Raw genomic sequence first — 12,602 nt, forward strand, 5'->3', positions numbered from 1 at the left:
AATCACTTGTATCAATGTTTAAACAACAAGGGAAAGCTTTTTAAGCATTAAAATAATGTTTAATTTTCACCAAAAAATGCTAGCTTCTGCCAATCACCGAGACAAACCCAAAGCGGCCACCGATCAACAAGACCACCCAACTGCCGCTGCTGATTCTCGACATGAACTCACCGCTGCCGCAGATCCCCGGTCAGGCTTCCCAGGCCGGTAGAACACTCACTGGTGAGTCGGCAGGCTCCTGTCTCCCAAATCACTGGAGTCCCAACTCTGAACCCTCCTTTAGGCCTACTGCACACACACACTGAGGACATAGGCTGAGGGGAGAATTCGGCGTTGGTGGAGGAGGAGAGGGAATACACTGAGCTCAAGCTCCTGCCCTGGAGCCCGAGGTCCCCGCTTCTGCCTGGGAGCCCATTCTCCTTGATGATGCCAGGACAAGGAATTCTTCCGACCGCTTGCAGCTGGGAGACAGCAGCACACAATTTGAGAATTTGAGAGTCAATAGGGGAAGGTAAAGAAGAAATGATAAGAGAGAGGGGAGGGAATTATTTAAAATGAGGACAATTGTCGTTCTAGCTTCATGTCGAGTGAATTTTTTTTCAAAAGGTGATGTCAGTTCAGCTCCGAAAAATATTCAGATAAATGAATATTTCAGAAAATCCAATTTTGGATAATCGGTGTTGTAGTATATGATCCAGCAAATGTCACCTTCCAGCCATTGGAACTCTATCTTAGCCCATAATTTTGGGTACTGCTGTTTTGAGTTTCAATCAAGACTATCCATTTCTGATGAGCAGACACCGATCTGCAACGTTAACTCTTTATTTTTCTGACTCCCCATCCTCATTATCAATATTTATTTTACCTTCATTGCCTTGTCATTCAGTTCTCCTTCTTTCCATCTTATCACGGATATTCCCTTTGTTCCCCCCATCCTGCTCTGTTGCTTCAAGCATTTTTTTTATTTCTAATTTTTCCAACTCCTGATATTTACTTCAAAATTAATTTTTTTTTTGCTGATATGGGGCCTCAACCTGAAACATTGACAGATGCCTGTACAGATGCTTCCTGGGGGTCAGTAGTTTGATTTTTTTTTTGTTCCAGATTCTAGCATTCGAATATGTGAATCATTTTTCAGATGGCTGTAACCGCTGAGAATTTTCATGAATATAATCAAAATAAGCCAAAACCAGTGTCCAGGCTAATAAAACTGAGATTTAAAGGTGCCTGCTATAAACATGCAAATAAAGTTATAACGATGATTAGAATGGTCACATAAAATATTGAAAATATTGATTGTAATTTTACTTGGCTGCTCTTATTAAAATTTAAGCTTCAAGTACAGTACATTCAGTACTTGTTCTCAGTGGGAGATGTTGTAAAACACTTTTTTTAAAAAAACTTTAATTGAAAATCTTTTCTGCGAAACTCTGAGTTCTCCAGACAAATGTGAAGGAATCACAGCAGCCAAAATGCTTAGATAATTTGAGATAGGCACAAATAGTGAATTAGGGCAAAAATTGTATGAATATAAAAAATAGGAGTAGGGCATTTGGGCCTTTGAATCTGCCCTGCCATTCATTAATATCATGCCTGTTCTCGCTCAGTTCCATTTTCCAGTCTTTCTCCATAATTCTTTTCACATGCAAAGATGATCCATTTCTGTTTTGAATGAACATGGCGGAGTTCCTACAACAGTTCTGGTGAGAGAATTTTAATAGCTCATCATCCTCTGAGTGAAGATTTTTCTTTTCTCTAAATCCAACATGACTCTGTATTCTCATTCAGTATTGTATGGTCCCAGACTCCTTGGTGAGGGGAACAAATTTCTTGAGTATTATTTTTGATGAATCGTTATTTTCTTTATTTCTTTCATGATAATGCGTTTGACTACAAAAGATTTAAATATTGCTCTCCAAATTTTCTTCCTTATTTAGGAATTGCAGGATTTCAAGAAAATTATCATTGCTGAAGCCCAATGATACTACAAATAACTTAAAAGGTGTTGATGTATCAAAATATTGAGAATATTTTTGCAATGCCGCTGCTCTAACTTTGATTTGCAAATTAAAATATTATAAATTATCCTTTATTAATTCAGTCTGAATTGCATCAAATATGCACTAACATTAAATATTAATCATCTATTTAAAATCTGTGCATGCTAACTGCTGCTTGAATTCCTGTTGTGTGCATTTTTGCACTATAATTTTCTATGTACAAATTTTACCTTGGCACATAGCAATTCTATTGCCTTCCCATGGTGATAATCTGGTGCCTCTTTCTGTTACTCAAATCAACTGCTAATGCTTGGCTTTTGTGTCCATGAGATCTGAAGCCACAGTAGTTTTTTTTTGTTGGCCTTCTCTTCAACTCACCTGCTGAGTATTTCCAACAGTTTCTGTTTCCATTACAGTTTTGGGTTCTGTTATTTTTCTTTAACTTAAGTTCCTTTTGAAAAGGCATTAATACTTCCGTCATTTTGTTTTTTTCATAAAGTGGTTCTCTGACTCTTCCTGTCAGTTCATTCTGGTTTCAAAGCATTCCCATATTATGACATACCTATTGGTGCAAATACTTGTTCTTCATTTGCCAAACATAAATATGCAAGCATCTTACTGCTGACTAACAGTCTGAGCACTTTTTAACCATCAAATCTGAACAAAAATGGATTTCATGAAAAACATAATGTATCTCATTTCTAATTTGACAATTGGGTGTAAAAAAAAAAAAGATGATGAAAGGAAATTCTATTTGCCAATTTTGTGCCATGGACGTCACCTTCATGAAGAACTGAGCCCTGAGTTGCAGAAGGAAAGATAAATTCAGGATCACTTGGATGATTTTGAAAAGCTTTGGAATCATAGATTAATCTAATTCAATGGATGTTTGAGCACAGGGATATAAAGCTTAAAAAAAAGTAATAATGAAGATCAGAGGATTGGGAAATGGTTCCAATTAAAATAATATAAAATTTGTTATGATTATGAACAAAAAGATTCCAAATTTTAACGTATCAAAGCAAGTGATGACTGTTCTCCCTTGATTCTGGTTTTTGTAGCACTAAAAATGTCACAGTTAAATTAATGAATGATGACCTTTATTCTTTAAGAATGCTTTAACTTTAAGAAATCTTTGTCCAGCAGTTGTTTTTGGGCAGCTCATCCAATGTTGTGTCTGACATCCAGGTGGTTGCTTTTGCTTGATCCTGTTGCTTTGTTCCTTGGTTCAAACCAATGTATTATCAGTATTGTCTTTCTGCTTCACACACATCCCTCTTGAATTGACATGGGATTTCAGAAACTTTTTCTCATCTCAATGCTTGCTTCAGCTAAATAATTAGTAATTAACAATATAGTAAAGTGGTTGAAAGGTGAACTAAAGATGAGAACTAAATTTTCCAGGGTATTTGATGATACTTTGTGGTGGTCGGGAGTGCTGATGGAATCTTTAGAAAGGGTTTTTTCAAGGTTTATTTTCAAGAGGAGTTATTAAAAGTTCTTTTTCTTTGGCTTGGCTTCGCGGACGAAGATTTATGGAGGGGTTCTATTGGTTAAGGAACCTTACATGAAACCTTTTTTTCTTTGTTGCTGAATGCAGGTATATTCATCTATTGTGAATCGCTGACCTCCATAGCAATGAATTACCCATTGCAATAGAGAGAGGCTCCTTATTAGGTCTGAGCATGAATAAGCCATGGTTGACTTTCAGCTCAGTGGCATGAAATAATCTTCAAGGTGAGGAGAACTGAAAACAGCAGCTCCCGTTACAATTAACAGAAGGTAATTGGGGTGGAATTGGCAGGACCAAGGGCATGGATCATCATTCAATACATGGAACAGCTGCTACCGTTCCCCAACTGAGATGTGCTCTCAGTATGCCAGCCAAGGTACTGCCCTGAGGCCCACATCTAATGAATGGTTGCCTGTCCAGCTGATACCATCCCGCCCAACAACAGCTCTTGTAGGCAGCTTCTGCAGAGTGAGCTACGGAACAATTCATTGTTGGTGGAGTACCAGAGGAGCGCAGGAATCTGCAGCAGATTCCCAGTACAATGGTGCACCACAATGGGGAGAACAAGGGTTAGTTACAGGTTCCTTGCCAAGTTGTGGGAAAGGTAGGGCCTTGTGTCAGTTTGCCAGTGCAGTTGCATGCAGCCTATAAAACTTTTATTTTCAAATTGTGTGGGGGTCATGTATCTTATAGCATTTGGATTTGAGGACCAGTAAATCAGTACTTTGCAGCATAGCACTGAGTGGGCTGTCACTGCAGTTACAAAGGATTTGGGCTCTGTAGATCATGGTCCATAACTAGAATCAGTTTGGATACAGCAGGGAGGTAGAAAAGATCGGTGGGTGTTGATGGAAGGTATTGTATAAAATGAGGAAATTAGTGGTTCATGAAATGGCGAATGCAGTAATTGTTGGGGGAATTAAATGTACATATAGTCTGGGCAGATCAAGTCAGGACTACAGATTCAAAGAATGAGGCTCTAAAATGATTTTTTAGATGAGTATGTTGTGTAAAACCAATATGGAAACAGCCTATTTTAGATCATCTATTATGTAGCAAGAACGGGTTGATTAATAATCTTGTTGTCAAAGGGCCTTTGGGAAGAGAAACATTGATATAATAGAACTAAAAATATCAGGGGCACTTGGGCTAAGGTAGACTGGGAACTCAATTAAAAGGTATGATGGGGACAGACATTGACCAGCACTTGTAGTACATGTTTCATGATAGATTTGCATTTCTTTAAAACACAAAGGGATATGACAATGGAATGCAGAAAAAAATACTTCTGTTAAAATAAAAGTAAAGGCTTTTAAAAGTGTAAGAAAACAGCAAGAAGACATTTTAAAATTCAGCAAAGGATAACCTAGAAATTTATGAAGGAAAATAGAGTATGTTTGTGAGCTGTCAGATTGTAAGAGTTTTGTTGAGGAAGAAAAAGATCAAATATAATTTTTATGAAACTTACATGGGAATCTGAAGATGATAAAAATACGTGGAGGCTTAAAGGGATATAAACAAGCTCAGACAGTGGGCAACATCATGGCCAACGGAATGGAATCTGAAAAAATGGGGATAAAAAACAAAAATGGGTGAGAAATGTTGGCATTCAAATTAACGTAGATGGGTTCATGCTCAATTCACTGAAGCCTAATGTGCAGGTAGAGCAAGCAGTTTAAGAAAGCAAATGATATTTTGCTAGAGGATACAAGTGTAAGAATAAATATGTCATATTTCATTGTGTATGGGTGAGACCACACTTGGAGATTTGTGTTCACTTTTAGTCTCTGTACTTAAAAAGTTTTATCTGTTACATAGGAAGATTCACAGATTGATTTCTCAAAGGATGAATCTCTTGCATGAATAGAGATCAGGCAGGAATGGCTTTCTTTGAAGTTTGCCTTGCCTTTGAGAAGGATTTAATCAATTTTTTTTTTTAAAAAACTCTTCGCACAACATGGTGGATGTGGAAGAATATTTCCCGTGGGTGAAGGATTCAGAATTGGGACTAGTCTCAAGATAAGGGATAGACCATTTAGAACAAAGATGAGCAATTTCTTCAGTCAGTGTGATGAATCTTTGGAGATTGTTTCAGAGACAGATTCAGTCATTGTTGCAAAACAGATAAATACATTTTGGAATATTAAAGGAATGAAGAATGAGGTTGGCCAAGAAAACAGTGCTTGTGGTCAAATATCAGTTCTGCTGTTATTTAATGGAAGTGAGGGCTTCACCAGTCTGCAATAATCCCTGTTGCAGCAATATCTTATGTTTTTGATCAGCTTGGAGGAAAGCAGAAGGTTAATACATAACAGATGGCTTGGCTCAACCAGAAAGGAGCCAGGAAGTGATACAAGTGATATGTTACTTATTGCCTATCACTTCCAGGCTGCTTTCTTGGTTGAGCTTGGCCATCTGTTACATTGGTCTTCTGTTACATTCCACACTGGTATTTGAAGCTCACATCCTGTCTTCCACAATGGTGCTTGTTTCTGCCTCACATCAATGGGGATCTCCATCTATACATGGGGTTTGTTTGCTTAGTACATAGCTGTATCATTTGGGCAATCCTGTCTTTCCACCTGTCGTATCTGGCAAACTATGGCATGCCCAATGCAGCTGTGTGCAATGTGTACGAAAGAGCTCCAGTTTGATGATTGTGGCTATGACAAAATCTTTTCACACCTCTGCTCCCATCTTATCAAGTTCTGAATTCCCTTGGGATTGGTGTATTCCATTGGCACTCCTGTGTTTTTTCTTGTTAATATTCTCAGCAAAACCAGCTTTCTTTTAAGCAAGCTTTTACCACTTTTTATTTTCATTCCAAAGTGACAATGGCAGAAAAATCAATCATGTTTTAAATATATTTTTAATCTATTACTTTATTTAGAGTTTGATATTAACTTTGCAGCTGTATGATTAGAAGAAAAAATGTATTTGCACAAACATAACATGAGACAGGGAAAATAACATGTTCTTGCCCTGCTCCTTCCTGATTTCCTCAGTAAAATAATATTATTTACAATCTATAACTAGCATCTTATTTTTTGCTTGACCTGTATTTCTAATAATTCAGTGCATTCTGTGTGTATAAAGATATTGAATAAACAGAATATTAATAATGCATAAAATGCTAGAAAGATTCTAGGTAGTGACCGGAAAAAGAAACATTCACTTTTCTGATCAAGTTGGTTTTTCAAACAGTTTTCCTGTGGTGTTCCTATCTGCTCGTGTTTTGGAATTTGAAAAGTCATGTGAATTGCATCTAAAGTGAGCTATTTTAAATGTCAATGCAGAAAAAGAAAAAAATTCAAAGTCACCTCTATAAAATTTAAGTCCTTGAAGAAAATCTGTGAATATTGACATTATGTTCTCAAAGTTGGTGTTCCACTGACTGATTCTCTTTTTTTCCATATAGGTGTATGATTGCAGATGAGGTGAGTTTGTTCATTAAATGTTATCATGAATTTAAATGTTATCATGAAGTGGAATAATGTTGCAAATAAAACGTGTCTGTTTACAGAATGATAGAACTGCCTATCCTTCTCCAATTCAAAAGTAGAGAATGAAGCACAAATTCACTGTAAGCGAGCAAACAGAAACAATGCACAGAAGAATGTTGTAAGAAGATGTCATGAGAAAAATGCATAATTTTGCTCTGTTTCTTGGGCTTCATTGATGAGTGAATTTATCCAAGATATTCTCCACGTAATGAGCTGATGTAGATTTCACACATCCTCCAGAAAACCTGTGTCTGATCCCGTGCAAGTTCATTCATTTGCTTTGAATTTCAAAAAAAATACTCTTTGGTGCAGAGGCACCAGAATTTATCACTGAAAAAAAATCTTGCTGCCATTTTTCTCAGTGCAATGAGGCCTGGTCATCTCTCAGGAATTTCAACTGATTTTGTTTTTTGTTTCATTTGGGCTGGAATGTGTAAATTGGTGGAAAGGCCAACATTTATTGCCAATCCCAATGGGCTTAATGGAAAAATACACAGAAATGCTGGCAAAAACTCAGCAGTTTACACAGCATCCATGGAAAGCAATAATAGGCAATCAAGGTTTTGAGCCTCAGCCATTCATAGCCTATTGCTTTCCATGGATGCTGAATAACCTGCTGAGATCCTCCAGCACTTCTGCATATTGTTTTAATTCTCCAGCATCTGCAGACACCTTGCCTCCTTGGTCTTGTGAAAATGTTGAATTATTCCTTACTGAAACTTTGAGGGGTCTTGGAAGTGATAACGTTCTCGTATGCCCTTGTATTTCTGGTTTGTTGCATTGTTGTTTGATAGCTGATGTTGAATAAAATCTTATGGCAGTTAACTTTGTACACCTTCCTAGCAACTGCACACTAATGATGGCAGAGTGAATATTTTAGATGGGGTATGGATAAAGCGTACCTTTTCTTGGATGATGTTAAACCTGTTGGGTATGATTGGAATTCAGACAAAATGGACAGTGCTCAGTAATATTCTTGTTCCTTATAGTATGAAATCGTGAATAGTTTGCATATACAGTGAAACCTCATTAGAACGTGATTCGTTAATCCGCGGAATCCCTTATAGCGCGGGCGTCTGTGGACCCCAAACTGCTAAGGGGAGGGCTGATGACAATCAGCCGGTGACCCAACTCCCTGCTGTCTGACAGCCCCTGCTCCTCGGTGCGGGGCAGGGGTGGCCGGCCGTCCCGCGGTTGTTGCCCCTGCATTTGTTCTGCGACTCGCCTGTCATGCATTATGAAATCTTGGACCCAAACTACTGCGTTCTAACGAGGTTTTACTGTACTTCGTTCAACTTAATCTATTGCATTGGGTGAATCAGATGTGGCATAATTTAAGTAGATCAGATTTAAAGCAGATTTAGTGAGTTGTTCACAGAGCCCAGTTCTCTGACATTGGGTGCAAGCTGGAACTCCTGGCTACTTTGGGTGCAAACTGGAATCCTGGCCATCAACCATTTTAATTTCTCTCACCATTTCAACATAGTTTGACCTCTACTTCATCCATCCCAGTGTGAGGCCAAACCCAAACTGGATGAACAGGAGTGGATCAGGGTATTAAAATGGATTAGTTCTAAGGGTTGGCGTAATTCTAATTGCTGATAGCAGCAAAGGGGTAAGAAAGTTAATGAGAATAATTCTTTAAAGATGACAGGAAAGAGTGATTGGTAAAGCAAATGGTCTTTGTAAAATAAAGCTAGAAAGTTATGATGAGCAGGTATATATATATATATATATATATATATATATAAAAAAAATAGTTCAGCTACCACAGGAGTGTTGCCTCCAATTCTTGTGAGCATTAGAGAAAGAACGTAAAACAAAATCCAGTCAGATAACTCCATGGTTTTTTTTAAATCAATGTTTCAGTTTCAATGTATCCTCTACAGATACACAGGACCAACATTTGAGATTCATATGATGTTTTATGAATATATTAGAAATATTATCCTTTCATGTTAAAATTACCAAAACAATTTGGGCATTCATTTTGCAAAATGGAAATTTATTTTAAACTGGAGGCCAATTCTGTGCGAGAACACAAGTGCAAGAATACATGATTAATCAAGGGAATGCTTGCTAAAAATTATCATCCTAAATAACCTGATGCATCTTCAATTCAGCTTTGTTATTAGAGTATTGAACAAGTTAATATTAAACATTCCAGGAAGTAAATTACATTATAATGGCACCTAATTTGCATTCTATTAAGTAAGTTATTTCCAGCCATTTTAATTTCAATAACACTGGACAACAAAGATTTTGCTTCTTGAACACTTTTGGGTGTATTTTATGGATTTTAGGCTGCTGATCAAGACAATCACCTTAAAATTCTCCTATCATGTACCATTTTTTCTGATATAATTTATTTTTGTAATTTCCTGTTATATTTTTAATATACTTCAAGTGTACAAACCCTGAAGAGCAACGTGTCATTGAAAATTCATTTTCCGCATTTGCAATTGGACTTCTTCCCTGCTGATCTTGGTGGAGTCAGTGATGAACATGGTGAAAGGTTTCACCAGGACATTGTGTCCATGGAAAAGCAGTATTAGGGCAACTGGAATCCATTAATGCTGGCCAACTATTGTTGGACACTGACATGTGAAGCATCAGATGCTGAGTACAAGTGAAAATCAGCGGCAAGACATTTTTGGGTCATTTGAACTAATGTAATGTGTCAATGTCAATGTGATTAAACATATTAAATTTAATAAATGTTTCTTCAGCTTCCTTTGTAATACAGTAAATCTGTAATTATCTTTTTGTTCATTTTTAAGGTATCTATTGTAATCCACAATTTTTTTTCGGAAGCAAACCTTTTTGGGAGAAAAAATTGTCTAGTATAATTGATACCTGGTTATAAAAATCCTTAATTTACATTAGCTCTGACAATGAACTGACACTTAATTTTCTATTGCCACCTTCAATGGAAAAGTCCAAAGTGTGAATAGAATAATTAAAATAATACATTTCTCCCCCACAGATGGGCCTGGGGAAAACTATTCAAGCAATTGCAACATCCTACTTTTATAAAAAGGAATGGCCAATGCTCATTGTTGTTCCATCATCACTCAGGTATCCCTGGATAGAAGAACTTGAAAAATGGATCACAGATCTAAATCCTTATGATGTAAATCTCATTGAGTCTAAAAATGATATTGGGTGAGCTTTGTAAATTTAAGAACAATAAGCAAATTTTATGAGATTCTTAACCATCTTGCAACTAACATCTTTTAATATGCACCTTATTTCTATCACTACTGAAGTCATCGTGTTTCGACTGCAGCTCACTTTATTGCCTTGAGCCAGGTAACAGGTTGGCCAAAGCCAAAGGCACGTGGACTATTTAACAGGTGGAGGGAATTGATTTGTATTTTGCTTGTATAAAATATGAATGTATTGAAAGGTAAAGCAATTATCATGATGGGTTGATGTCAAACAACTTGAAATTTTACTGCGATTGTGGAAGCATTAAGAGCAAAATGAGCAAAAGGATTGGCAAAAGAACTGAAGGTAACACAAAGGAAAAAAGTCACAAGAAGGCACAAAGCTCTGAATTAAGGCTAGTGAAACTGATTTCAGTATTTTCATAAATTGAATTAGATGATGCGTGAAGATATTAAAAATTGTGGAGCTGAGAAAAGAATTGAGCATGGGATGAGTTGGATTGAGATAATGCTAATTTTTCCAGGAACAACATGCTAACTAGTGTCCTCCATGTGATGTGATTTTTTTTTTTCTCTCTCGCTCTCTCTCGGCTGCAAATGAAACATCTGTGCTTATAGAGTCCCTACTGTTTCAGATCACTATTAATGGACCCAAAAGAAGTGTCTAAAATCAGGATGGTTCTGATCAAGAAGTTGGGTCAGAAAGAGTGAAAAAGTCATGCTATCCACAATCAAGGTTAATGTAATTAGCTCAAGTATCAGAAGCAACATAGAATTTTAATTGTTTGTTGTTTTGTAAAGATTGATAGAAACAGATCATGTAATTTTCAAAAAAAAGATTTGAATTCATACTTGAAGTATAAGTATCTGTTTTCAGTGATTAAAAAATTAGGTAAGATAAATAAATGGAGTTAAAGCATAAAATACTGGAGAAGCTCAGCAGCTCAAACAATATCCTTCATGTAGCAAAGGCAAAAATACAAAACTAACGTTTTGGGCTTAAGCCCTTCATCAAGGTATATAGTAAATAAATAAATGGGTATCTCTAAGAAACCCATTTGAAGCCTGATTGATTTTGTAAACAGGTGGATATACATAAACCTTCTATGAATCATATATCCACTCTGTTTTTAATACAAAAATTCAGAGAACGTTTTCTTGTGGTCTTGATGCAGATTGTAGAGCTTTACAAATGCCTTTTAGATGGTCACCATCAGGATTTGTGAAACATGATCAGGCCTTGCTAAATCATCTGTGGTGACCTTGTGGAGACCTTAAAAAAAAAGAAGACAATTTTCATTTGAATTGATTCATTTGCAGTTCTTGATATTGTCAGCCAGTTAGAAAGTTTGCTATTTCAGCCCTCCTGGCAAGTTTCCACTTGTTGTTATTCTTAATATGTAAATTAATTTCAGAATTAATATTGCAATTTTATATTTATATTTTAATACTCTGGTTTCTGTTCCTCAGTTAAAGAGCAGTTCCAGATAAGGGCAGAGAAATGGCAGATAAAGTTTACTCCATGCAGGTGTTGGGTGTTGCACATTGGAGGTTAAATGTACGGAATATGTACACTGATAATGACAAGGCCATAAACAGGCTATGGTTTTTCAAATGTGCAACTACATACTATTAAATTATGGTTTAAGTTTCCTCCCAGATGCATCCTCAAATCTGCAACACAGCTCCTCCAATGCTATTGTATTCTCTGTACATGGTGTTGTCTTGAACTTCACCAATTTTTGGAGAGTTTGCATTAATTGCCATGACAACATTTTGAAGATGTAGTTTGGAGGACATAATTCAAAGACGAGTTTAAGAACAGATATTCATGGGAGAATGTGTGCATAATTTGTTTTAAATGTTCTGGCAAATGGAGAAATGATTGTAAAAGTGGATGGATTCCTGAGCTTTTTAAATGGAGGTAAGGAGTACAAGTGCACTCTTAGATTGGAACATGGATTTTAGGAAACAGAGAGGGTTATAGGTATGAGATAGGGAAAAATTAGTGTTGTGAAGAAGGTTTACATTGGGCAGCACAACATCATGGACTAAAGCTTCTGTACTGTGCTTTAATGTTCCAGGTTCTCAGTGTGAGGAAACCACAATGAATAGAACAGTAGAATAATGCAGCACAGAAACAGACCCTTCAGCCCTTCTAGTCTGTTACCAAATTATTATTCTGCTCAGTCCCACTGATCTGTACCCAGTCTATAGCCTCCATACCCCTCCATCCATGTACCTGCCTAAATTCTTCTTAAGTGTTAAAACTGAGCCTGCATTACCATTTCATCTGGCAGCTCGTTCTACCCTTCCACCACTGTCTGTGTGAAGAAATTCCCCCAAATGTTCCCTCTAAATTTTTCTCCTTTCACCCTTGACCCAAGTCCTCTGATTTGGGCTCCAGCTGTGCCTA

The 12,602-nt window shown here is 36.8% G+C and overlaps 1 protein-coding gene across 5 annotated transcripts in view; it reads left to right on the top strand.

The window, feature by feature from the left end:
• zranb3 (zinc finger, RAN-binding domain containing 3) overlaps positions 1–12,602 on the top strand; it is a 133,560-nt gene that overhangs the window by 33,852 nt on the left and 87,106 nt on the right. For 3 of the 5 annotated variants that reach the window (XM_069935142.1, XM_069935137.1, XM_069935138.1), the window contains exons 3-4: positions 6,932–6,950; positions 10,003–10,181. In XM_069935142.1, coding sequence (XP_069791243.1) covers positions 6,932–6,950; positions 10,003–10,181 — 198 coding nt within the window. Of the gene's footprint in view, positions 1–6,931; positions 6,951–7,036; positions 7,097–10,002; positions 10,182–12,602 lie in introns of all 5 variants that reach the window. The other 2 variants (XM_069935140.1, XM_069935141.1) reach the window with 2 other exon arrangements.

Source organism: Narcine bancroftii, chromosome 4 (assembly GCF_036971445.1).
Source record: "Narcine bancroftii isolate sNarBan1 chromosome 4, sNarBan1.hap1, whole genome shotgun sequence".
NCBI lineage: Eukaryota > Metazoa > Chordata > Chondrichthyes > Torpediniformes > Narcinidae > Narcine > Narcine bancroftii.